A 27,507-nucleotide genomic window follows, 5' to 3' on the forward strand; every position below is an offset into this window, starting at 1 on the left:
CGGGGCCCGCTCGGAGCCCGCGTGGGCCGGCCGGCCGGGACTGCCCAGACCGCGCGGGGGCGGGTGGAGGCGCGTGCTCGCGGCAGGCGGGGCCCCCGATGCACGTGCACGTGTCCGAGCCGGCCCGGAGCGGCACGAACCGGCGAATGCCCGCGGCGAACCGCCACCAACCGTCACTCGGCTCGTGGGGGGCGGGCAGCGCGCGCTCCGAGCGTCCGCCTCTTTGCAAACCTTTACACTCCCGAGAGGATGAGAAACGAACCCCAGAAAGTCGAACCCCAGAAACTCCCGAATCTGGGGGGGACGGTGCCACCTCGGTATCCCCTAAAACCCGCGCAGGTGCGCGCGGCGCGGCGCGACGCGACGCAACCACAGGTTCCCTCAGCACCGTTTCCTCCTCACCTCAGCGGAGCCCACGCCCACCCTCAAGACCACGCCCCATTCTGATGAAACCACGCCCCATTTACGGGCCGATCCTCTTTAAGACCACGCCGCACCCTACGAGACCACGCCCCTTCTGCGGCCCCGTTGGCGTTTGTTTACGTGACGTCACGCTAGTAATCAAGCCCCGCCCCCGGGGGGCCGCTCCGCGGCGCGTTTTTCCCGCTCGGCGCTCGCCGCGTCTCCCTTAAAAGGACAATAGAAGCCGTCGGGAGCGCGCGCGCGGACGGCCGGGCCCCGCCCCGTCCCGCCGCGAGGCGCGCGGCCGTATGCAAATGAGCTCGATTGAGAAGCGAGCCGCTTGGCCGCGGGCGGCGGGCGAGCGCGGCGCGCGTGCGCAGTGGCGCGCCCGAGCGGAGCGACACCTTCCCGGCCGCGGTGGCGAGTCAACTGCGAGCGAGCGAGTGTGAGGTGAGAGCGAGCGGCGTGGAAGTGGCGGCGGCGGCGCGGGGTAAGCGCGGGACAGCCCGGGAGGGGAGGGCCGCCTCGCGGGGACGGGGGCGGCGGCGCGTGCGGGGGCCTCTCGAGACGCGGCCGGGCCGTCCCGCGCGGGGCCTCGGCTCACTCAAGCTCGCCTCGCCTCCCGCGTCGCGAGGCTCCCACGTGGACGGCGACTGCGGCTGCGGGGCGCGGGCGGCCGCTCACCTGTGGCCACTTCCGGCTCGGGCGCGGCGGCGGCGGCGGCGGCGGCGCCCCTGCAGCCCCCGGGCGGGCGGGCGGGTGGACCGGCCGAGCACGTGCGCGGCGGGCCCGGGACAATGACGCGATGGCGGCGGCGCTGCAGCCCGGCTGTCGTCCTCCTCTCCCCCGGGGATCTGCCCCATCCCCGCGCGGGGCTCGCCATCGGGAGACAAAGAGCAGCCAGCCGCGTGCGGGCGGCCCTGCCCAGCCCTGCCCAGCCCTGCCCGGCCCGGCCCGGCCCATGGGGGTCCTGCCTGGGCTTTGTTCCAAGTCCCCCGCCGGGCCGGCTCTGCTGGGTCTGTCTGGCTTTGTGCGTCCCGAAGGGAATTCGGGGCTCCGCTTCTGTTGGGGTGCACGGCTCCCCAAACTGCTTCTTCACTTCACTTCAGCAGCAGCGGCAGCTTGCAAGGAAACTCGGGGCGCCGCGGAAGGCAGCCCCGAACCCACGAGTGAAGGCAACGCGACGAACCAACGAAGCACCTGTTTGGGGGCTGCATTTGCAAGCGCTTGCTTTTGCACTTTGGGGGGCGCTTGCTTCTTTGCACTTTGGAGGCGCGCGCGCACACACACACACACACACACACACACACACACACACCACGGCTAGGAAGTTTTTGTTTTTGTTTTTAGGGCGAGTGGCTGACTCTGGGTGTTTTGGGGGGGAACCCACCCACCCCGCAATCCGGCGGGGTCGGGACCTTGGTTGGCGGCGCCCATCTCGAGCTGCTCGGGTGTATATTTATTATTTATCTCCGAGCGTTTGGAAATCTGGCGGATCTGATCTTCTCCCACGACTCTTTTTCTTTCCCCGACCGGCTTGGCTTGGCTTTGCAGACTTTTTTTATGGCCCCCCCGATGCCCGGTTGACACATGCCACGGATGGTATTTGGGGTTTGGTATTTTGGGGTTTGCCCGCAGGCTAGAGCAGACACCCAAGAACCCGCTGCTGCTGCTGCTGCTACTACTACTACTACTACTACGTGTGTCCCGTGGGTGGCATCATGGGGACTCAACGGACAGAAAAGATGCCACTCCTGTATGGGCTCTCCCCTTCTTCACCTCCCCAGCCTTCCATCATCGCAGTGTCTTCCTTCTCCCTCTCCCCTTTATGTGTCTCCTTAGTCGTAGTGTGTTTCCTTAGACACGTTTCTGTATCCAGTTTTGCTTGACCGAGTTTCAAATATCTACCCAAAGGCGGACCACTGTCAGTGACAGTCCTGTCCTCTTCCACAACGACTCTAGGACGACTTTGAATGGAATACTGGAGGACGGATAGATAGCTTTTATTCCGGCAATTTGACTGGACCTTGCATTCATTCAAATCGCCGACGAGGTGCTTTGCAAATACACTCTGCATTCCTTCATTTGCTTTTCTAATTAGTATTTTCAGAGCCGAGTTCCTGCTAGAATTTTCAAATATCTATGTCGTGGTTGTTTTGAAGCGATTACTCGCAGAGACTGGTTTATCACGGTGAGTTGAGGCGTTCGTGCAGTCCGGAGTCTTTGCTTACCTGTTGAATTTGGTTTGTGACAGGCTGGAGTTGAACGGTTGGTCGGAGCATTCTAGAATGTTGGTGGCCTAGGCCTCCAGGCTGCAGCAGCAGCCTCTGGATTCTGTAACTTTTCCTTGGTCTTATCGGAAGGAGGAAAACCTGGGTCATGGGGCTCCGACTCAGGCGGATTTTGAGTCAGGAAAGCGATTTGAGACTGATTTTCCATGTGACTCGGTTTCTGGTGGAGAAAGTTTAAACTGGAAATCTGAGGCTCACTCTTGAGGACAGCCACTTAACACACACAGTAGCTTTTAGTACAAACTCACGCCTGTGTGTGTGTGTGTGTGTGTGTGTGTGTGTGTGTGCTTGTTTGTGTTTGCTTGTGTTCTAAAGAGATGGAAGGCATCAAGTTGTCTGCACAGCAGGTTGATCGGATGCCAGTTGTTAAGAAGAATCTGGGGTTGAAAAGCCTAGATTCTGGAGCTCGCTCACTCATCCCAGATCAATAGGCTTGTTCCAACTGTGGACTGTGCTAAGTGTGCTCGTCTGTAAAATAGTAATCCTGCCTCGTTGGTAGGTTATAAATAATTAAACGTGTAGTGTGCTTGGTAATTCTTGGCCGCCGTTGTCCTGACAACTCTGCAAAGTGGACGGACATTCATTCCCCAGGCCTTGGGAGAGTGGGTCGGTTACCTGGTGCGGAGGCCTCAGTAATCTGCCGCGGAAAGAATGAGCGCCGCCCCGCCTCCTCCACCTCCAGAAACCGGTTCTGGGAAGACACGGCCTGTCCCTGCTCATTCAGTTATTTACATCCAAAGGTCTGGTGGGAATCTCGAAAATGTCGCTTGCTTGCTTGCTTCCTGGTTTCTCTTCTCCACGGGGGTGTCCTGGCTCTTTCTTTCCCAGGCTTGGTTTTGGCTCTGGGGGAGGATGGGGATATATTCACTAAAGATCTTCTTTGGATTCTGTACCCATCCCTCCTCCCTCCCTTCCTCTTTCACCTCTTCCTCCCTTTCTCTTGTTTTGTTTTGGGACCAAACTCTGGGGTGCTCAGGGGTTATTCTGGCTCTGCACAATCATTCCTGGCTGGCTCAGGGGACCATAGGGGATGTTGGGAATTGAAATCGGGTCAGCCGGGTGGAAGGCACAGACCTTACTCTCTACTGTCGCTCCCACCCCTATTTTTAAAACTTGCGTTTACAGCTGAGATTTTCTGTAATACTGACTCTATATAGAAATGTATCTAGTCCAGAAGCAGTGCTTTCTTTTTGATTAGAAATACAGAAGTCGGGGCTGGAGAGATAGCATGGAGGTAAGGCATTTGTCTTGTGTGCAGAAGGTCGGTGGTTCGAATCCCGGCATCCCACATGGTCCCCTGAGCGCTGCCGGGTGTGACCCAAAAACCAAAAGAAATACAGAAGTCAGTTCTGCTATTACATATTAAGGACAAAAGTTACCCTAGAACCAATTTCTTTTTTTTAGCCTTTTATTTCTTCTTCTTCCAGTTTCTGGGCCATACCTGGCTGGTTTTAGGGATAGCTCCTGGTGGACTTGGGGGGGGGTTTATATGGGATGTCGGATATCAAACCCAGGTAAGACAATGAAAGGCCAGTGTCCTACTTCCCTACTCACTCTGGCCCCCTCCCTGCTTTTTAGCGTTGAAGTGAATATTTCTGCATTTCTTGGTTGGTGTTACCAGTATGCTGAATTTAAGTAGCTCATTCTGATATTATTCAAGCCCATTTGATTCTCAGTATCCCTTCCCTTCTCCCTCCATGCTTGTTTGACATAAGCAAGGACTATTTCTTCTGACAGTGACTATGAAAGCTTTCGATTGTTTTTGTTAGTGACCTCTAAGGAAATGTATTTAGTTTACATTTTATACTAAATATTAAGGAAAGGTTACTCATTTTAAAACATCAGTTTTTTGCTTTTGAAAAAATTCTTGAGCCACACCTGGTGGTGCTCAGAGATCACACCCTACCACTGTGCTATCATTGCTCTGACCCCCTAAATACAGGTTTCAATATGTGTCTCTGTTGGTGGACACCATTTCCCATTTCCTGCCCTTTAAGATACCAAAGGTCTAGCTCTGTGTGGGTGGAGTAGTTGGCAGTGCCCATCCTTTGTGTTCGCAGTTAGTCCCTGCTTGTGTGGCCAGACGTGCATGTTCCTTTGCATGGCTGACGCCATGTAGAGATCACACTAACTACATTAGTGTGAGTGATCGTCTGTGCTGAGTATTTTAATAAAGCCATGCGAGTGCTTTCTGTGGTGAAGTGATTCTGAAAGGATTTGAGCTCAATGGGTTGAAGGGGAAGCCAGCTTAGACAGAGGAGGGGTAGAGATGGAGTTGACTGTTAAAGCTGGTTTGACACTCCTGGAGTATCACAATTCTAGTTCCTGAAAAGCTTTTTGTTTCTGTCAAAGGAGTTGAGATGGCATTTAAGCTGGAAAGTACCACCTGATGGAAGGGCATTGGGGAGAGGGGGTTGGTGGTGACTCTAGCTGGAGGGAGACCAGAGGTCAGGGAGTGGTGGTGGTGGCGGCACAGAACTGAGTTCCTGCTGAAAGGCACAGCCTTAAATTCCGTTACCTAGCAGGTAGTGTTTGTGTGAGAGTGACAGGCAAGACAGGTGAAACACAAAAGGAAGGTGTGCAGGGGAGCATGTGAGCATGTCAGGTTTTCCTTGGAAGGGGTGATTACTCCTACCTGATGGTGCTCATGAAATCATACCTGATTATTAGGAACCTGATGGTTTCCAAGGGCTCTGGGGTGCAGGGGATTGGATCTGGGTCAGCCAAGTGCAAGGCAAGTGCCTGTTCTGTCCTGGCTTCAGACTTCCTTCATGAGCATTGCTGCTGCTCCAACATATTCAGAGAAGGAGCTTTATCGTAAACAAGGAAGACAGGTGTAAGCTAGTATAGCCCTTTGGGGGACAGTGAAGCCTCCCACAGCAGGGGCTACTTTTCCTGACCTTACAATGAGCTCCCTCAAAAATCTAAGTTCCTCTTCCCACATGCTTGAGTTTCTAGTAAAACTTGGGAGATGATGATTCTGCAGCTGCTGTTAGCTGTACCCAGGACACACACAGAGCCTTGCTCTTAGAAATCCAGAGAAGTCCAGGGCATGCGCGGATCTTCTTCAGAGCTTCCCTGGGGAAGTAGGAGTGAGGTGGCACCCCCGCATCACAGGGGAGGTGAAGTGAGAAGTGACTTCCTGTTCCTGTGTAGAGAGATGGCACTGGAATAAGACTTCAGAGTTGAGCTGGCTTCAGGCCACCTTTTTCATGACTCCCCAGGATAATCTTGTCTGAGACACTCGCCTAGTGGTGTTTTTAAATCATCTGCAATTCAGAGACGGCATTTGTGCTCGTTGTAAATGTTCGTTGAAGGCCGGTCTGACCCCTTTCCTGTAGGATGAATTCCGAGCTGTGGCTTCTCAGGAGGCCAGAAGTGATCAGACACGAAGGTCCTTAGACCCTTCTCTCTGTTGTCTGTAGGGAGATTTTTGCTCATTGTGGTGGCAGCGAGGAAGCAACTACTTGTCCCCAGCTCTCCTGAGTGCCGAGGACACTGGCGCCTAGCCTATTCCCTTTCCCCTGCCGGCAGCCTTTGTTTCTGAGCCTCCCTTTCCTCCCCACTGGTCTCTGCTCTTTCCTTCCCGCTTCCCGTTCTGGACTGTCCTCGTGTGTTTGTGTGTCTCCATGTATGGAGCCCTGAGGAAGTTTGTCTTGGGTTCTAGATTCTTCAGAATCCTCTTTATTTCCACGGGTACTGTGAGGTGCTCTCTGAAGGAGGAAAGTGAAAGTAAGCTCTGGGCACCCTCCACACCCTCACCGGCCTCTGCCATGTGCTTCTCAAAGTCGCTCTGTCCAGAGGTCTCCTTGCTTCTCTCAGCCCCACGAGGACATTCCACCCCAAGGCCTCGGTTTGAAAACTTGTCCCAGGGCTTCAGGCTCTCTGGAAGGGGTCACACCCAGACTTCTGCACATCAACTTGTGTTCTCTGTGATCACGCTACATCATTGCTTCATCCTGACAAATCTGTAATAAGTAATGTGAACCTTATATCACAAATGTATGAGAGATTATTAGAAGCTGAGGGTAGGGTTTGGGCTTATTAATAACAAGGACCTTTCACTTTGGAGCATCTCTGCTAGGAGGCTTCACCCTGTCTCATCAGCTCCCAAATGGACAAGATACCAAGTGAACTGGGAAGCTCACTGGCCACCTTGTCTTTCTTTGTCTTCTGCCCTCTATTACATCCAGTGGCCTTTTCCATTGTAAAAATATAAGATAAAATAGTGATTAATATAAAAAATCTTTACAGAGAAAAATAAAGAATGAAAATGCGGAAGTTATTCTTTATTATGGTGGAATATTAGTGTTCTTTGTTTCATTTACTTTTGAGGGGCGTATCCGGTGGTGCTCAGGGATTATTCCTGCCTCTGCACTCAGGGATCACTTCTGGGGGGGATTCTTGGGGAATCATATGTGGCATTTGTACCTGGGTCCGCCACACTTCACTGTACTATGACTCTGGTGTTCTTAAAAGCATGCTGATAAGTTGTGTCTAACAAATCTTTGCTTAGCATAGTAAAGACCTTTTTCTATTTTCCTACATGACAGCCTCTTAAAAGATTACTAAAGGGGCAATGGAAATGGTAGTAGCTCAAAGGTAGGCTGTTTGTCATTGAGCTGAATTTTTTCCTTCCCTGCCATTTGCCCTTCTAATTTAATGGAGTGTGTGTGTGTGTGTGTGTTGTGTCAGTCAGTCAGTCAGTCAGCCCGGAAACCTACATTTTGTCAAGTATACTCTGTCATTCCAAGCCATCTCAGGCCCACTTTGATTAGTCTTAAACTGTTTTTAAAAACTTGAAACTTTGGCTCACATAGCCAAAGAAATAATGTAAATGCTTTTGTAGTATAAAAGTATTGTGGGATTTGGGGTCGGAGAGATAGCATGGAGGTAAGGCGTTTGCCTCTCATGCAGAAGGTCAGTGGTTCGAATACCGGCGTCCCATATGGTTCCCTGAGCACTGCCGGGTGTGACCAAAAAACAAAACAAAACAATATAAAAGTATTGTGGGATTGCTTTAAATGTTATTGTTACTGGGACATAGTTCTTTTTTTTTTTTTGAGACATAGTTCTGATAGTGTAGTTTCTGCCTCTCCACCAATGCCGAAGTACTGAGGTCAGTTCTGCACGGCACACGTTTCTCTTTGAGGACAGCTCTGCCACCCAGTCAGTGAGCCCTGTTCTAGTTTATTGCAGTACCTGCTAATTCTTAACCACTCTTCCTAAGAGCAAGCTTATTGAGACTTAATTCCCAAATCATAAGACTCACTCTTACAGTGTGCATATCACTGGCTCTGGTTATATACAAAAGTTTCGCAGTCTTCACCACTAGTTTATTCTAGAAGACAAATTAGAGTTTTTAATCAGCATTTTGGTAAATTTCCCCTGATTTTTGGCTTTATCTCAAGCCTTCATTTTCTTCTGCTCTCAGATGCTACTGAATGAGAGATATCTGGGTTTCCCTCTCATCTGTAACCCTTCACCAATTAGGGAGCAGATGGTCTTGCTTCTGTTACAGCCCAGTGCTGAGTGATGTGTGATGTCTATGAGAATAGACTCAAAAGTCAGAAATAGTTTAATGGTTGAGTGCTATCTGAACAAGAAAAATAGATTGTTCCAGAGGAACCATTTAATAACAGACAAATGTGGAACTAGGAACAGCTAAAGACTTCTGAAGAAGTGCCAGGTTTGTGGGAGTAACAGAAACCTCCGGTTTATATCAGGCTATGCTCCACTCATCCGCCACCATCTCAGTGTATCCAGTAACTTAACTGGATTTCAGAGACCTTATGTGTCCTTATTTTTCCTCTAGAGATAAGGCAGATTTTTTTTTTTAATTGGTGGGCTTGCAGATTTTTGTGTGAAAACTTCTAGTTTATCTCTGGCTTCCCAAAAGCTCAAAATGGTTAAGCACTAATTACTGCTTAACTGGGTTGCTGTAAACAAAGCCCAAAATGAACCTCCTGTGTATCCCCTGCAGATCCCCAGGTGCCTCTGCAGTGCAGGAATGGCTCAGAAAGACTTCACGGGTTTCTGAAATAATCATCTGCCACCAGGTTCTTTGGGTGGGAGAGAAGCTTCAGGTCCCAAGCCTGAAGAGGGTTGTACGGCGAGGGTTCCTGTTACAGGCTCTGGGTGAGAGGCCGTTTAGCCATTAGAGGCTTATCACAGAGCAGAGACACTGTCCTGGAGCCTGGGAACAAAACCAAAAAAGAAGCATCTGCCTTTTTGGCTGTTTTATATTTCTTAATGTCTTGGTTTTTTTTTTTTTGGGGGGGGGGGCCCACACCCGGCGGTGCTCAGGGGTTAGTCCTGGCTGTCTGCTCAGAAATAGCTCCTGGCAGGCACGGGGGACCATATGGGACACCGGGATTCGAACCAACCATCTTTGGTCCTGGATCGGCTGCTTGCAAGGCAAACACCGCTGTGCTATCTCTCCGGGCCCATATTTCTTAATGTCTTAAAAACTATTCTTTACACATTGGAGAGGGGCTGTCTTTGGGAACAGTTGACTTAAGTTTTGTGGAGATTTTTGCTACCTCCCCCACTCCTACAAAGGCTGCTGCTGGAGACAGTGGGTTTCTGGTAGCTGCGGAGCAGAAGTTTTGGCTTGGGGTTTATTGGTAGTCATAGCGCTTTTTGGTTTTATGTTTAGTGGTAGCCATAGAGTCTTAAATGCTGGTCACAGAGCGACGCCCAGTCCAGGGACTGCTAAACTGTTGTCCAGGTCCTGATTTGCATGGAGCCTTGCTGCTGCTTCCTATCAGGAAGGTACTGCGACTGGTTTTGCTGGGGTGCTTGTTGGAGGCAGGGGGCTGGGCTCTGTTGAGGCCCACTGGACTGTGTGGCCTTTGTCCTTGCCCAGCAGGGAGACTGAAAAGCCATTAATGAAGGGGAGGGTGATGAGAACCACTGGGGACTTGTGACCTGGTTGTGTGGCTTTGGGGTGGGGGGTGTTAAGGGAGTTCTGAGAGCCACAGATAGTTCAGATGCTTTAAGCCTTTTCCCCAGGTCAGGCCTGTGGATCCTCAAGAAAAAGTCGTATAAATGGGCTGTGACAGAGAGAAGGGCCACATTGTGGGAAGGAGGAGAAGCACTCAGGGAGTGTCTGTTGTTCACATTGTTCTTTCTAAAGCTGTGGCCTTTCTTCTTTTTGGTTTTTGGGTTGCACCCAGCAGTGCTCAATGGTTACTTCTGGCTCTAGGCTCAGAACTTGCTCCTGGCAGGCTCGGGGGACCATATGGGATGCTGGGATTTGAACCACCTTCCTTCTGTGTCTAAGGCAAAAAGCTCTACTGCTGTGCTATCTCTCCAGCCCCAAACTTTGTTTAAAAGGAGAGTTCCAGTGTTTAAATAAAACGTTTACTGTTTGTTTTGTTTATGGGCCACACTTGGCGGTTCTCTGGGGATTATTCCTGGCTCTGTACTCAGAAATCATTCCAGGCAGTTTCGGGGGACCATATGGGATACTGGGGATTGAACCCAGGTCTATCCCGGGCCAGCTGCATGCAAGGCAAATGCCCTACCACTGCTATTGCTCCGGCCCTAATAAAATATTTTCTTAAAAAGCAAATTATAACTAATCTGTCTTTCCTAATCTTTCAATTTGAAACACACACACAGTCTGATAACTTCTGAATCACTTTTCATAAATGCTTGCTCTGTTAAATTAACTGGGATTGGAATGAATTATGCAAGAAATCATCCAAAGAAGGGCACTGAAGTTTTAAGTTTTGGTTTCTCTCATATTTGTGGGTCGCTAAAACAGCTTGAACCGTTGATTCTCTGAAGTTTTAACTTGTAAAACTCTGGGCGCATGTTTAATTGGTGTCAGTATGTTATACTCTTTGCTTGGTGTTGGAACTGATGAAGTGCTTAGGTGGATGGAGCTGCACATAACATTGAGGATTTTTCTGTTTGTCACCATTTCATTGCCTCTTAGCCTACGTGCTCTGGGACTGCTGGACTTGGACGGTCCAGCCCCATTCAGTGCTGTGCAGCCCATAGCTGTTTTTGAGGCTGGAAGTGGGGAGGGATTTGGGGGCTTGTAATGGCCCATTATCTAGTTCTTCTTTAGTGGTTGCTTGCCCTGTCGATTCTTTAAGCCTAATGGACAGGGTCTAATGGACAGGCCTGCATATTTGTGAATTTATTTATAGCCTCTTTATGGTGCTTCAATCCAGGACCAACTTTGTGCTCAGGTGCATTTATTCCAAAAAAAAAAAAAAAAAAAAAACCTTCGAATTTCCCATAGGCCAAGAAGTGTAGGGGTTACTAGTGCCCGAGTTTCTTGTTCTTCCAGAATGTCTCCAGTGAGAACCCACACTTGTGTAAAGGTGCCCAGTAGGAGTACCTCACCTTAAATTTCAGATTGTGCTTCTTTGCTATATGTATGACTTTCATCATTTTCATGAGGTTATGGGGAGAGTTTGGTTATCTGCTGCCTTGCCCTGATCATGGAGGGTAACCAGGGAGAAACTGAGTGCCAAATGGGGATCATGGAGCCCAGAATGCCCTGGGGCAGGAGGCGGGAGGTGGAGGTGAGACTGTCTAACTGAACCTTTACAGAGCTCTTGGCCTTCCTTTGGCTTCGCAGATTGCTGTCCAGAAGGAAAAATGTTCGGTTTCCACAAGCCAAAGATGTACCGGAGTTTAGAGGGCTGCTGCATCTGCAGGGCTAAGTCTTCCAGCTCTCGGTTCACAGACAGCAAGCGCTATGAGAAGGACTTCCAGAGCTGTTTCGGGTAAGTGTGTGACAGCTGTTGAAATGTTCCTAGGCAGGGTGTTCCAAGTACTGTGACCATCGAGGTCATTCACATTCTCATCACTGCTATTTTGAGCTTTTTTTTAGTTGCCCCTTTTTTAGTAGCTTCCTCCAATGGCTTTATCTCTTTTTGGTTTCCCCATCTATAGAAGTATATGTTTACCCAACCTGTTGGGAATAATATAAAGGCTTAATATAAATATTAAATCTGAAACCTGTGGGCCCGGAGAGATAGCACAGCGGTGTTTGCCTTGCAAGCAGCCGATCCAGGACCAAAGGTGGTTGGTTCGAATCCCGGTGTCCCATATGGTCCCCCGTGCCTGCCAGGAGCTATTTCTGAGCAGACAGCCAGGAGTAACCCCTGAGCAACGCTGGGTGTGGCCCAAAAACAAACAAACAAACAAAAAAAAATCTGAAACCTGTGAGGGGGTTTTCATTTTATAGTCACATTCTTCTTTTCACAGTAAACCTCATACAAAATCGAGTTTACTATCCAAATAATACTTGCCTGAAGTAAAATACCACATTTGACCACTATTGTCCTTCATTTTACAATATTTTTGAAGGTTACCAAAATTTCCATCAACCTACTTTTCTTGTATTTTGTTTGGTTTTGGGCCATACCCGCTGTGCTCAGGGCTTACTCCTGGCTCAGTATTCAGATCACACCTGGAAGTGCTCAGGGGCCATAAGGTGTACCTGAGATTGAACCCTTTTCTTCCAAGTGCATTAAAGTTACCCTGTTTATTTAGTTTTATCATTGTGGAACTATGGTCTCATGTATGGCATTTTGTTGCTTATGAAGTTATTGTTTAAATCATAGGGATTAAGATCTCTTCTATGCCTTTTGTTTGTTTATATTTTTGTTTTGGGTTTGTTTGTTTATGTTTTTTGTTTGGGGGCCACACCCAGCAGTTTGCTCTTGGCTCTTCACTCAGGATTACTTCTGGCTTGGGGGACCATATAGGATACTGGAGATTGAGCCCCTGTCAACTTTGTGTAAGGCACACATCCTACCTGTTGTACTGTCACTCTGGTCCTATATTCTTGATCTTTATGCTATTTTATTTTAATGGTTTTGGGCCACACCTGGCGATGCTTAAGAGTTACTCCTGGCTCTTCACTCAGAAATCTTATCTGGCAGGCTCAGGGGACCTTAGGGATTCTGGGGATCGAACTTGTGTTCATCTTGGGTCATCTGTGTGCAAGGCAAATGCCCTACTGCTGTGCTATCACTACGGCTCCTACTCCTGATCTTTAAATGACTAAGTAGTGGTACAAATTGAATCTAGAAGTAACTTGTTTCTGAAATGTATATACCACATAGAACTGGCCTGTCTAAGAACTAGACTGTGGGGTATATAGACCACCAGGCTTCCCGGAACAGTTTGGTGCCTTGGATTGATTCCCCGTGCCCAGGAACCAGCTAACTCACACTCTCTTATCAGGTTGCATGAAACTCGTTCAGGAGATATCTGCAATGCCTGTGTCCTGCTTGTGAAGAGATGGAAGAAACTGCCTGCAGGATCCAAAAAAAACTGGAATCATGTTAGTGCATCTTTCTTCTCTATCTCAGTCACACTTCTGTTATGTGGAGGTATCATTTGTGTTCCCTATTTGAAGCAGTACCATGTTCCTGGGGGTGGAAGCATCTGGGAGAAAGCCAGCTCACTGCTACTCAATGGAGGGAGGCCTAATGTTTGGCCTGTCTGAGACAGTAGCTTGCTGTATCCCGTGTCCCATTTCAGAGATTATCATCTTGTCCCTCCTGCCTTTTGAGACCTAATTCAGCAAGTCCTAACCATTTAGTTGGCGGCAAGACTCTGGCTTCCAGCCCAAAGGATGACATTTATGTTGGTGCTGATGAGCCCCAGGATTTGAACCCTGCCTTTACAAACCTCCGAGTTTTGGGGCTTTGGGCCAGCTACATTTGCTAATAAAACACCAAGTTCATAGCTCCTGGAAAGGCTCTTGTGGAAACCGGGTGATGCCTACAGTCACACACAGGGGTTAGAATGATAGTGTGTAGGTACTTGCCTTACATGTGGCTGACCTGGATTCAGTCCCTGGCACTTCATAATGGATTAAACCCCAAGCCTCACCAGGTCTGACCCTGAAAAACAGCCAGGAGTAAACACTGAGTACCCATCAGATGTGGCCCCAAAACAAAGAGTCCATCCCAGCAACCAATAGATTAGATAGACGCTATTCTGGATTTGATTTAATTTAATTTGGTTTTTTGGGTCACACCCGGCAGCACTCGGGTTACTCCTGACTCTATACTCAGAAATTGCTCCTGACAGGCTTGGGGGGACCATATGGGATGCTGGGAATTGAGCCACCATCTGTCCTGCATTGTCTGTGGGCAAGGCAAATGCCCTACTGCTGTGCTATCTCTCCGGTCTCCTGGGTTTATACTTTAGATGAAACCAAACCAGAGTGTAAATGTGTGTTTTCTCTGTCTTTACACCACTAGAATTTCTTTTTCCTTTTTTTTTTTTTTTTTTTTGGTGTTTGGGTCACACCTGGCAGTGCTCAGGGGTTACTCCCTATCTCTGTGCTCAGTGCTCCTATGCTCTGTGCTCTGCTCCTGGCAGGCTCAGGGGACCATATGGAATGCCAGAATTTGAACCACTGTCCTGCATGCAAGGCAAACGCCTTATTTCCATGCTATCTCTTCGGCTCTTCCACTAGAATTTCATGTGAAAAAAACTTTTTTGATTTATTTTTTGGAGCTATACCTGACAGTATCCGAGGATCACTCCTGACAAGTTCAGGGTACCATGATAGGGCACTGTGGATCAAGTCCAAACCAGAGGCTGATTGCAAGGCAAGTGCTCTACCTGCTCTATTGTTTCTTTAGCCCTATTTGTGAAACATTTTTGAGGACCCCCCCCCCCCCAGGCTGAGTTCAGGGAGGCCTCAAGGACAACTTGTACTTTTGAGTCAACTGGATTAGAGAAGTTTGTGTTTTTGGATCCCAAGACCACACACATCCTGATGTGCTTTAGTGGCCAAGTGGTTCCCTGGCTAGAACCTGGTGCTTGGGAGTGGCCCATGGTTACTTGGTATTCACATACTTGTCTTGCCTCTCCTGAGAGCTGACTCAGTTGCTGTCCACAGGAAGCGTTACTTCATCTTTGGCTTACCCACCTGCCCTCATGAAGCGAGTTATTATGTTGGCTTACCTGGAGAAGAGTCTAATTGCAACATTTGTGTTGTTTATTTTTCTTCTTGGATGCTGGTGGCTTTGTTTTACATCAAGGCAGAACTCTTCAACTAGTAAAGGTGAATGAATAAGAACATAGGCTCTAGGGTGCTAGTGCAAGGTAGCTTATGGCTGACCTCAGGGCTAAAGGTGTGTGGTGAGGGGTAGGTCTATAGCACAGGGGTGGAGTCCATGCTGTCCCCTGGCTCTGGGATTCTTAGCCAGTCTCCTTAGCTCATTCACTAGGTAAATGAAAAATGGTCAGATACGTCATTTTCTCTTTGTATTGTATTTCTTTACTTTAAATAGTTCCTTAGGGAAAAAAATAGTCCCTTAGAGTTAGCAAAGGTCAAATGAAAGTATGTGGAAACTTTCTGTAAATCAAAAACATCATGTAGATACAAATACTAGCTGCTGCTGATAAGGCTTGATTTTTCTTGACCTTAAGTTGGATCCTTTTTACCATTTGAGTCATTCAGAGTGCCCTGCCCAGTGATGGCCTACTTCAGGAGACAACACAAGGCTGTTGTTTGCCAATGCTCATGGTATCCCTGGGCATGCTTTCTCCCTGGGCCCCTTCAAACAGGACTCATTCGTGCCCAGGGAATGCAGGACATCTATTTCTTCAGTTGTATTAACTGGAGTATTTTCTTCCAGGTGGTAGATGCAAGGGCAGGACCCAGTTTGAAGACTACCTTGAAACCAAAGAAAGTGAAGGCGCTATCTGGGAACAGGATGAAAAGCAGTCAGATCAGTAAACTCCAGAAGGAGTTCAAGCGCCACAGTAAGTTGGACATTAAAGGGTTGGTCTGGCAGAGTGTTATAGCCTTTCTACATTTGCAGGGGTTGAAAACCACTGATTTCTGGGAGGTTTATAGTTTACAACTTTTTACTTTCTCAAAATCCTAAGAGTATTTGTTTCAGTGGGATCTTGAAACTATCTTTGGCTTGACTAAAACACTCCCAGGGGCTGGAGAGATCACTCAGTAGGTTGAGCTCATGCTTTCCCTGGGGGAGCCCCAGTTTTGACTTTGGATGCCCCCATGACCCTCCAGGTCTTGCTGGGAGTGGCTTCTGAGCACCATCAAGTGTGACCCCCACAAACAAACAAAACAAGAAAAACTTTCTTTCATTAGTCACTTCTGCAGATCACAGATCGTGCCAAGGCTGCTTTGATCTCTCTTATCTTCATTCCCTAGACATGCATTTTCTTTTTCTGTTTGGTTTTGGGCTTGTACCTGGCGGTGCTTAGGACTGATTCCTGACTCTGCACTCAGGGATTACTCCTGGAAGGAATCAGGGACCATATGTAGTACCTGGGGATTAAATCTAGGTTGGCCAAGTATAAGGCAAGTGCCCTACTTGCTATTCTCTTTGACTTTTTTTTTCCCCCATAAGGAAAGTAAGACTCAGTGATGGGAGACAGATCTGACTAATCAGAGATACAGGCCCCAAAGCCATGTTTCCTGGGAAACAAGGCCTTCTGACGCTACTGGGAGCTTAGCTTTGACCTGTCAGAGTGAAAGGGGGTGGGTGGTGTGTGATGGGAGGTGATGCAACCGAAAAGTGATATGATGGAGAGCAGTTGGTGAGTTTGGGAGTTATGTGTGTGTTTGTGTGTGTGCCAAGCTCAATTCTGTTTCAGAGATGAGGACTGGAAGGGTCATGATGAACCTGCCCCCATACTCCCTCAGAAAGTCATGTCCTGCACAAGGCTTTCTGTTGCTCACTCTGCTCCTGAGAAAGTCACTTTAATGGTATTATTGATCTCTGACTGAAATACCTTAATGTACTCATAATGTCACTTAGAATCTGTTCTAGTGATACATGTTCCTTTTGTAGCCTGCAGTCATGAAGGGGGATTGGAGAGACAAGGCAATATTTCTTCCTCACTGGCTGTTTAATGACCATCTGGGAAACAGCGATTTTCCTGTTTCTGAAGGCTAGAGATTGATCATATTTGTATTCTTAGCTCCTGCTAATTATAGGGAAAGTGGTAATTAACTTAGTTTTTCCTTACCTGAAGGAGTCTGCCCTGTATAATTTTGAGATTCTGGGATAAGCTATGTGGGGAAGTCAGTTACCGACCTGATCAGGTGTGCATGTTTCAGGGTCTCAGGCTGCAAGGCTTGTCCAGGTCCTTTGAGTTTTTTAGCATTTTGTGCAGCCAGCATTTGAGGAACCTGCATTTTTATGACACCAGCTCTCTGCCTCTGTGTGTTTTTGTGCTCTATCCAGTCCTCTCCTGACACTGTCTTGCTGTGTTGCTGTCCAACAGAGCGCGAAGGTGTGGGTACGTTAATTCCTGCACACACAGTGGTATAGTCCAAGTATCCTCTTGCCCTAGAAAGCCCAGAAAGTAAGTGACTAGACTGGGAGCTCTGTGGTCAGTGAAGTTTGGTCCAGAAGGATGCCCCCTAATCTGGCTGGAGAACAACTTCTTAAGAGGAGGGTTTGGAGGGTCTGGCCTTAGGCCCAGCAGAGGTAGTGTAATGTGACGACTTTCAGCAATTTTAATACTTTTCCAGAAAACTCAAACATGACTGTGTGCAAACAAGGAATGTACAAAGAACATGTTGCATGTACGTAAAATGGGGAAGAAACGACTTGAGTGTGGGAGTTGAGTGTGAAGGATACCAGAGGTTGGTGCTGGTTCTGTGCAGTCAGCACTGGCCCAGAGTGACTGCTTAGACCCAGGGCCTCTGAGAAAGTAGTAAGGGGATTCCTCTTTCTAATAGGAAGCCTCTGTTTCAGCTCTCTCTGACCTCAGGTGAAAGAGAAGGGACAAACTCAAAAGAAACGTGCATACATTTGACATTGATAGATCCCGTATTTGTGCCATGCACTCGCACCATTGAGTTGTCTTTTCCAGCCTGCCCACTGTGGCTTCTGTTGTCAAAGATGCATTTGGGCTCTGTTGCCCATGCAATTATGACTCCCTGCTGTGTTATTGGCATTGAGGCTATTTTGCCCAGTGGTCTGGGGCTGGTGGGGGCATTCCTACCAGCAGAGAAATGTTCTAAAGCTTCCATAGTAGCTTTCCCTCTGTCTGACAAGTGAGTGTCCCAGGTGAGGACCCTCTCCTTGTGCTTGCGGGGTTCTCTGTGCAAGGGCTGTGTCTGGTGGGCCCTTTGGGCTTTGCTGGGCTTCTTGGTCTTTGAGTCTTTAAGGATCTCTGCTGCCTTGCCCTCTTTCACCCTGCAGGGCACATTGCAGATGTGTGCTACTGTCCTGCAATTCAGACCTGAAGTCTGGATGTTGCCTGGCTGTGCCTTCTCCCTCCACTGAGTCTCCTGTTACATTTATTGCAGGGGTGGCCATGGGCCTTTTGAATCTGCTCCTGGTTTGTTTGTTTGTTTTTTTTCCTTTCCCGACTGACAACTGCTTCCCAGCACTTTGTTTTTCACATTTCTTTCTTTTTTTTAATTATTTTTTTTAAGTTTTTGGTCACACCCGGTGTTTGCTCAGGGGTGACTCCTGGCTGTCTGCTCAGAAATAGCTCCTGGCAGGCACGGGGGACCATATGGGACACCGGGATTCGAACCAACCACCTTGGTCCTGGATCGGCTGCTTGCAAGGCAAACACGCTGTGCTATCTCTCCGGGCCCTGTTTTTCACATTCAAGATGTTTTCAAGTTTGAATACACCTTGAAACAATGTCAGCAACTTTATTTCACAAGAGAAAGAGGGAAATGTGTCTCTTCTTTTGAGTTCCTGAAAGTTGTTATCAATTGTTTTTAGTCCAGGCCAGGACTAATGGCTCAAAGGTAAAGCATTTATCTTACATATGTGAGGTCCTGGATCCATACCTGGCATCACAAAAAGGGAGAGAGATAGATTCCTTAGGCTTCATTGGAATAGAAAGGGGTTCTGGCCTGTTTGGTTTCCAGTCACTGTGGTTTTAGTACTGAGGCAACTGTCAACTGTCTTCTCTCCTGCAGACTCTGATGCTCACAGCACCACCTCCAGTGTCTCCCCCGCCCAGTCTCCATGTTACAGTAATCAGTCGGATGAAGGCTCTGACACAGAGATGGCTTCTGGCTCCAGCAGGACACCCGAGTTCTCCTTCCTCGATCTCACCTACTGGAAACGGTGAGCAAAAGTGTCCGCAGGCCTGTATGAACTCCACGCGGTGTGGGTTGATGGAGTTTGGTGAAGAGTTTTGCTTTTGGTTGTGTTTTGGGGTCACAGTGGCAGTCCTCAGGGATTACTCTTGGCTTTGCACTTACTCCTGCTGTGTTCAGAGGACCATATGGGGTACTGAGTATCAAGCGTGGATCAGCTGCATGCAAGACAGCACCCTACCTGCTGTATTATCATTCTGGCCCATAGGATTTGGTGTTTTTCTTACTAAATCTCATATAGAATAGATCTTTAAGTCAAGAGACCCGGAATCTCCTATCATGTGAAGTTGTTATTCTATTTTGTTACTCAGCTTTTTTTGTTGTTATTCAACTTTTCTATGATAAAACGGAAGGTAGGGCATGGTTTTATTTATTCATACAACAAGTATTTACAGGGACTGTAGAATAGGCTCAGGGCTGAAGGTTAGTTTGTGTGTGGGGTTATTGGGTTCCTTCCACAGCAATTGTGTGCTCTCCCTCCCTTTTGTTAAGAATGAGACCAGGGTCAGAGTGATACTACTTGGGGTTGGGTATTTGCTTTTGCACAACAGCCGACCTGGATTCAGTTTCTGGTGTCCTCTGGTCTCCCGAGCCTGCCAGGAGTAATTTCTGAGCGCCACCATGTATGGCCCCCAAACAAAAAGAATAGAGACCATGCATGCCCAGTGGTACCTAAGGGTACCTAAGGGCCCCAAGAACTACACTGGGTATTGTGCTGCCTCAGGATTTGCTGGGGTGGGAGAGGGGAGAGGTAGTGTGTATGTGTTAGATTTAAAAATGCTAAATAAACTCAGAAAATGTTTTAAAAGAAATGGGTGAGGGGCCAGAGAGGTTGGCACTATAGGTAAGGCCTTGCAAGCACTGGCCTAGAACGACTGTAGTTTGATACCCCTAGTGTCCCATATGGTCCCCTGGAGCCAGGGTCGATTTCTGAGCACAGAGCCAGGGTAGTAACCCCTGAGCGTCAAATGAATGTGGCCCAAAAACCAAAAAAAAAAAAAAAAGTATGTAGTACATTTGAGCCCGAGAGATAGCATGGAGTTAAGGGTATTTGCCTTGCATGCAGAAGGACGTTTCGAATCCCAGCATCCCATTTAGTCCCCATGAGCCCTGCTGCTTGTGACCCAAAACCAAAAAAAAAAAAAAAAGGAAGGAAGGGGAGGGGAGGGAGGAAATGGGTGAGGTTTTTTTTCTTCAAAGTTGAAGTCTCAGTGTGAACAGCGGCCAAGAGATAAAACTCAGCCTAGAAGCCATATGTGTAGGCCAAAAGTCAGAATGAGGGTACAAACATTGCAGCTAGGAAAGAAACACTGCTGAACTAGTCTTACTGACAAAACTACTACAGGCAAAAGAGATCCCAGACTGGAATTTTTGAAGATAAATTGTTTTTGTTGTTGTTTGTTTAAGGGCCACAACTGGTGTTGTTCAGGGGTGTTTACTCATGGGCTCTGCAATCCTGGGCAGGCCCGGGGTATCATGGAATACCATGAATACACAGGGGTCGGCTGGTGTACAAGGCAAACGCCCTACCCACTGAAGTTATGACTCCAGCCCTATTTTTGGTTTTTTTTTAAGGCCATACCCTGTCACCACATATGGTCCCATGAACATTGCCTAAGAGTGATCCCTGGAGTGCAGAGGCCAGGAATAAGCCCTGAGCAACGCCGTAGCTCAAAACTCAAAATAAATGAAAATTAAAATTCAGCAAATAGGGGGGCCGGAGAGATAGCATGGAGGTAAGGTGTTTTGCCTTTCATGCAGAAGGTCATCCGGTTTCGAGATCCCGGCGTCCCATATGGTCCCCCGTGCCTTGCCCAGGAGCAATTTCTGAGCACAGAGCCAGGAATAACCCCTGAGCACTGCCGGGTGTGACCCAAAAACCACAAAAAAAAAAAAAAAAAAAAAAAAAAATTCAGCAAATAATAGATACAACACAATAATAATGGGGGCCCAGGGGTAGTATAAAGGCTAAGGCACTTGTGTACAGTTGACCCTATTTGAGCCCCAGTATTGCATGCGATCTTCCAAATACCCGCTGTCAAAAAGAAGCACTACCTGGTCTGACCACACAACTAAAAGAAGAAAACAATGACAAGGAAAACAATTTTTTTTATTTCCCCTGGTGGGTGGGTGAGGTGCACTATTCCTGGAGGTACTGCAGTATCAGGTTGATGTGCGGAATGAATGGAGTAAGCTCCTGTCCCTATTCCAAAAATCCATTTAATATATTGCCCTCGGATAGAGGACATATCCGATATTAAACTGATAAGAATAGATACAACACTTGATCTTAGACAAAAGGATTTTTTCTTATCTGGATAATAGACATCTGCAAAAACCACAACAAAACTCCTTAGTATTGTACTTGTGTGATACTGCAGAAAGTACTTTCTCTCAAATCAGGGATAATAAACCAGGTGCTTGATTGTCCTTTGTTTTGGTGGTTCAGGCATGTGAAATAAAGGTGACCTAGGTACTGGGAGAGGCCAAAGGGACTTTTAGTTTCATTTTTGTGTTGGTGGACCATACCTGGCTTGTGTTCATGGGGTTTTCCTGATGGTACTTTCTTGGACAATATAGGTGCCGGAGATTGAACTTGAATTGGCTGCATGTAAAACAAGTGCCCTACCTGCTTGCACTATTCCCATCACAAGGGGAAGGATTTCCTAGTGACATTGTACTCTAAAAGGTGTAAATAGAGTAGAGATCAAGCTTTGACTAGATACCTACTTTTTTCTTTGGGGGCCACTCTCAACTTGAGTATTAAGAGTCAAACCTAATCACGAGTCACTTCAGCCTCTTGAACGCATTAGAAGTCAGGTCACAAAAGTGACGATGTAGTGGTGCTGAATGGAGAGGTAGTAGAAATGCCTGTAATGTTTGGAAGAAAGAGGATGGCACTAGAGTGTAGATGTGGAATCCACTGGGGATGGGCCCCTCTCAGACACCCTCCTGATTCACGAAGCAGAACTTGTCTCTTGTGCTGGAGACAGGCTTTTGGTTTGGAAATGCTGCTGGTTAGCTATAGGTGGCTTTCACTGCATTGGGAAGTCACTGGCTTAGCTTAATGCTGAAAGAAGACCTGACTCAAACAGTAATACCTGCCTGAATCACACTGTGTGTGTAGTCACACAGATTGTCTATCGGAGATGAGTACTTCATGGAATATCTTCATGTATACACTTCAAATATTGCTCCCACAAATGGCCAATGTGATTGTGTGTGGTGTGTGTGTGTGTGTGTGTATATATATATATATATATATATATATATATATATACATACACACACACACATTTATTGTCTGTTGGGGATGTCAGTCACTGAAATCTAAATTTCAAGGCTTCAGTTTAGGTATGTGTATATACCTAATGTATGTATACACTTCAAATACATGTATACAATTCAATACATGTATACACTTCAAATATTGCTCCCACAAATGGCCAATGTGATTGTGTGTGTTGTGTGTGTGTGTGTGTGTATATATATATATATATATACATATACATATACATATATACACATTTATTGTCTGTTGGGGATGTCAGTCACTGAAATCTAAATTTCAAGGCTTCAGTTTAGGTATGTGTATATAAGATAACTTGGAGAAACGCAGAAGCCATGAAGTGGTTTTCTTTTGGTTTTAGTCTATTCCTGGCAGTGCTCAGGGTTATTACTGATTCCTAGCAAGCTTAGGTGACCATATGGAATACCAGGGATAGAATCTGAGTCAGCCACACACAATGCAAATGCTCTACTGCTGTGCTATCATTCCTCCCCCACCCCCCCTTTCTTTTAGAAAAGGAGTGGTCAACCTAAGATTTATTTATAAGGTGGTGTAAGAGATATAATGGAGAGGATTGTATGAAACTGTATAGGAAAAATTGTCCCTCTTGGACAACGTGTTCATGGTTTTGATTCTTTGTGCTATAATATCTATTTGATAATTTTTTTTTTTGATCTTGTTTTTGTTTTATCTGGGAGCCAATACTGGTCCTTTCTTTAGAGTGAAACCAGTCTCAGCACTCAGATGTTTGGGGATCCTACACAGTGTTGAGGATTGAACTTGTGTCAGCCGTGTGCCACCTTCAGACTGTTGTGCATGGACTTTTTCCTGCGCAGTGTGTAGTTAAAGCCATTGCATCAGACAGTTCTGGTGGCTGATTCTCCCACACAGGGAACTGCACACTTTGCCCGCATATTCCCTACTACAGTGAAGCTTTAGGCTTCTGGTCATCTGCTCCTCCTTTATTTAGGACATTTGCTGGTGTAGTGGTCATTATTAAGTCTTTCTCTTTTCTGTTCTGCCTTACTCATGTACTGCACTATTTGTCCTTTCAGGCAGAAAATCTGTTGTGGGATCATCTATAAAGGCCGTTTTGGGGAAGTTCTTATCGACACCCACCTCTTCAAGCCATGCTGCAGCAACAAGAAAACTGTTGCCGAGAAGCCAGAGATGCCAGGGCCTGAGCCCCTGCCCAGCCCCCCTCAGGAGTGGTGACGGGCTGTTGTGGGGGACAAGAACAGCAACAAAACCGGCCCCCATTTCCAACTCACACCTGCTATTCTGCCAAAAGACAATTCTAGAATAGTTGAATGGGTTGTCATTCCTCCAGCTCCGCAGACCTTGAAGCCAGTGTCTGGCTCACTAAAAGAAGAGGTGTACATAATATTTAAGACGCCGAGTATCTCATAGGAAGCTGAATGCTGCTGTAAAGTGCTCTTTAAGTCTTTTGGGTTTTTTTTTTTTTTTAACTCCCCTTCTAATGAACGAAATGAGGGGAATTTCAGGGGACAGATGGGACCTGTTGTATGTATGATAAGCGTATGTAGTTTTAGTTTTTCTTTATTGAAGTGGTGTTGGGGCATTTGTAAGATGGCTGGCTACCTTGTTTCCTCCATTACTCAGTGACCAGCACGGACTATGGAAGAGCAGCAGGGACAAACCCAGCTTGTCCAGCTCCCTTGAAAGGTCTTACGGGGTCTTTTCTTGGTGGCATGTCCCTGTCTCCTCCTGCAGATGACGTGGGCCAAGTTGTAATCTCTATGAAATTCCTAAAGTAGATGTGAAGCCCCTTTTGGGGAGACAGTGGGTGTTGAGCAGCATTTCCTCCGTGAGTAGTACCAAAGCAAAACCATAGGGTTCATATGAGACTTCAAATGCTCTCTTGTCCACCTGGCTAACCGCCAGACCTCTGAAGAGCAGTGGCCAGAGACCCAGCCCACACCATCAGTCTGGGCTCCACTGACCTTTGTGAGGGTTTTATCTATGTTGTGTGTGTGTCTGACTTGCTCGTAGTCTCTTAGGGTTGGGGTTTTTCATTCTTGAAAGGACAGTTCTAAAAGGAAGGAGGTGTGTGTTGGTGCTATGTGGGTTGGCTTCGGTTTGGCTTTTCTGAGCTCGGCAGCTGAACACGAGGTTGGTTGGTCCTCAGCAAGGAGCTCAGTTCCAGAATCTTCTGTGAGAAGTTTCTGGCTTGAAACCAAACCAAAGTACTCTCATTGCCTCTTTTCTAAAACTTCAGGAAAAATATATCGCCAGTTAAGACTTTTTAGATGATATCATTTGTCTACCTTATAGAAACATGACTGACTTAGTGCTTATTTTTTAAACTGGATTTTAAAAAACTTGGATAGTATAAATAACAGTATGGAGTAAGCCACTTTTTATGGGCACCCTATAGTTTTATAGTTGTTGATCTAAACTTAAATTTTTATATTTTTTCCTTTTGGAGAAAAGTACAAACCACCATATGCACAGACTGGTGGGCAGGTTGGCTCCCCACGGTCCTGACTCCCAGCCATAATCTCTTCCTGAGTTACTTTGAAAAGGTGTTTTTTTTTTTTCTGTACATTTTGGCTGCAGTATTGGTGGTAGAATATACTATGATACGGATCATCTCGACTTCTGTATTTATTTATTTATTACTAGACCTCAACCACAGCCTCTTCCCTCACCTCTGCCCGTAGGATGTACTGTATGTAGTCATGCACTTTGTATTAATATAGTAGAAATCTACACCTGTTTTGTACTTTTTATACTGTTGGATACTTATAATCAAAACTTTTACTAGGGTATTGAATAAATTTAGTCTTAATAGAAAAATAAAAGATATGGTCTGTGGCTTTATTTGAAATTTATTAGGAAATGTAAATATTTTTGGTCCTCAGGTGATCCACATAAATCCTTAATATAGAGGAAATAGGAAGAAGCATTTTTTCATGTTAGAAGGGTCATGCGCCGACGTCATAACAAGGTTGAAGGGAGGCACATATCACACAGGTGTGTGAAAACCCAATCATCATGCTTATGAACCGGAATAGGAAAAAGCTTTAAGTGATGGAGCTGATAGATGCAGTAGTTGAGTTGAATTTAAGAGTGAAGAGCCGGGGCCTGGAGAGATAGCACAGCAGCGTTTGCCTTGCAAGCAGCCGATCCAGGACCAAAGGTGGTTGGTTCGAATCCTGGTGTCCCATATGGTCCCCTGTGCCTGCCAGGAGCTATTTCTGAGCAGACAGCAAGGAGTTCCCATGAACATCGCCGGGTGTGGCCCAAAAAACAAAAAACAAAAAAAAAAAGAGTGAAGAGCCATCATATGTCTTATTCGAGTCTGTGATGTGGTTTGATGAATCTGGACACATAGAGGCAAAACAACTGGAGGATGGGGGTTTTGGTTAGGGAGTGGATCTAGCTATGCACCAGGCGTCTTTCACCCTTACTGTGGCTCCACACACGAGCCATTCATTGGGAACCAGGAGGACTGGTTAGCCCAGTGCTCCCAATTTAAGTTCAGTAAGGGAGGAGGCTGGGCAAAGGTGGGCCCTGAGCATCCCTGTCTTATGCTGTTATGCCCCTTGCCAGCCTCTCATCTCTTTTTCCATAGAAAGTACTTTGCTTGCATGTGGCCAACCACCCAGGTCGATTCTTCTTGGCATCCCATAGGTCCCCTGAGCCTCTCCAGGTGTGACCACAGGAAAAAAAACTTTGGTCCCTGCGTTCTAGAGATGGAGTCTGATGGAAGTAGCCGTCTGCCTTGAGCGGAGGCACCAGTGTGGGCAGGAATCACTTCCCGTGGCCTCAGGAGGGAGAGCATAGGCCTGAGGGAAGGGCCCTTAAGGCTTCCCCTCTGCCTTCCTCCCCACATCTCTGTAGGGCCCTTGACTAGTAGGTTGTCTTGGGCCCAGTGCTGGCAGGATGGGGTCCCACTGAAGCCTGCAGCACTGGGGAGACCTACTCAAGGGGCTACACTGAATAGAGGGGTTCTGAGTTGTGAGCTGCTTAGATAGCACCCTGTTTTCCTTAGGGTTCTGGGTATATTAGAACAGGAACTCCCAATGTGTTCAGAATGGGTGATTGAGACCTTGGCTTTTCTGTTTGGACGGGAGAGCAATTGCCTTGCATGCAGCCGATGAACCAGGTTCAATCCCCAGCAACCTGTATGGTCCCTAGAGCCTACCAGGAGTAATCCAATAGCACTACCAGGTTTGGTCCAAAACAAAAGAGCCAAGGCCTGCTAGAGCAGCAGGCACTTGGAACAGGGCCCAAGCTGCCAGTTACTCTGCCCCTTCTTGACAGGAGATGTGTTTCCTAGGGGAACACACCTAATAGTGCTTGAGTTACTCCTAGAGGAATTTGCAGGCCATATGGAATGCTGGGCACTGAACCCGTTTGACTACATGAAGGCACGTGAGTGGGTACTGCTTTATGTAAGGTCCTAGAAGCTGCACAACTTGAGCTCGGGGACCTCATACCTAGTGTGAGGGGGAAAAAAATGGGTGTCCATTGCCTCAGTGACAGTCACTGGTGAGAGGGAATTCAATACCTCTGTATCCTGCTCCACCTTACTGGGTGGAGGTGACATAGTGCTACTACGAGTGACCCCTGAGACAGCTGGACATGGCCTCAAATACCAACAAGTTAAGCTGGAAGGAGTAGATGTGTCCTCTTCTCTTTTATTTATTTATTTATTTATTTATTTGGTTTTTGGGCCACACCCAGTGTTGTTCAGGGGTTACTCCTGGCTGTCTGCTCAAATAGCTCCTGGCAGGCACGGGGGACCGTAACACGGGGATTCAAACCAACCACCTTTGGTCCTGGATCTGCTGCTTGCAAGGCAAACGCCGCTGTGCTATCTCTCTGGGCCCTTCTCTCTCTCTCTCTCTCTCTCCTCCTCTCCTCTCTCCTCTCCTCTCCTCTCCTTCCTCTCTCTCTCTCTCCTCTCCCTCCTCCTCTCCTCTCCTCTCCTCTCCTCTCCTCCCCTCTCCTCCCTCTCCTCTCCTCTCCTCCCTCCCTCCCCTCCCCTCCTCCCTCCCCTCCTCCCCCCCCTCCCTCCCCTCCCCTCCTCCTCCCTCCCCTCCCCTCCTCCCCTCCCCTCCCTCCCCTCTCTCCTCCCCTCCCTCCCCTCCTCCTCTAAAACCTGTCTCGCTTTGTTGCAGGCCCTCCCTCCCCTCCCCTCCCTCCCCTCCCCTCTCTCCCCTCCCCTCCCCTCCCCTCCCCTCCCCTCCTCTAAAACCTGTCTCGCTTTGTTGCAGGCCCTGTGCTCTGCTGCCCATGTGATCAGTGCACTGGCAGTGCCCTATGGCCAGCCCCCTGGGAACAATGTCCTCACGCCCCACAGGCAGCTTTGTGCAGCGCTGGCAGTTCTGTGTGGTGTTCGGTGAACTGGAAAGGAAGAGAAAGCGCCATTGGATCAAAGGCAGATAATTTCACAG

The 27,507-nt window shown here is 47.6% G+C and overlaps 1 protein-coding gene, 1 non-coding gene and 1 pseudogene across 2 annotated transcripts in view; 1 reads left to right on the plus strand and 2 right to left on the minus strand.

Moving 5' to 3' along the window:
* The window catches only part of SINHCAF (SIN3-HDAC complex associated factor), a 44,757-nt gene extending 21,425 nt beyond the window's left edge, over window positions 1-23,332 (plus strand). Inside the window, exons 2-6 of the mRNA XM_049783850.1 lie at window positions 11,293-11,440; window positions 12,909-13,008; window positions 15,326-15,452; window positions 18,610-18,760; window positions 23,137-23,332. Coding sequence (XP_049639807.1) covers window positions 11,313-11,440; window positions 12,909-13,008; window positions 15,326-15,452; window positions 18,610-18,760; window positions 23,137-23,296 — 666 coding nt within the window. The 5' untranslated portion in view covers window positions 11,293-11,312 and the 3' untranslated portion in view covers window positions 23,297-23,332. The remainder of the gene's footprint in view (window positions 1-11,292; window positions 11,441-12,908; window positions 13,009-15,325; window positions 15,453-18,609; window positions 18,761-23,136) is intronic.
* Window positions 20,923-21,098, minus strand: LOC126023326 (uncharacterized; annotated as a pseudogene).
* Window positions 23,333-25,018: 1,686 nt separating the features above from the next.
* On the minus strand, window positions 25,019-25,122 carry LOC126023289 (small nucleolar RNA U13). The gene has a single exon (XR_007500464.1). It is a non-coding gene; the product is annotated as a small nucleolar RNA U13 (small nucleolar RNA).
* Between the last annotated feature and the right edge of the window lie 2,385 nt (window positions 25,123-27,507).

This window comes from Suncus etruscus, chromosome 11, assembly GCF_024139225.1.
Source record: "Suncus etruscus isolate mSunEtr1 chromosome 11, mSunEtr1.pri.cur, whole genome shotgun sequence".
Classification (NCBI taxonomy): domain Eukaryota; kingdom Metazoa; phylum Chordata; class Mammalia; order Eulipotyphla; family Soricidae; genus Suncus; species Suncus etruscus.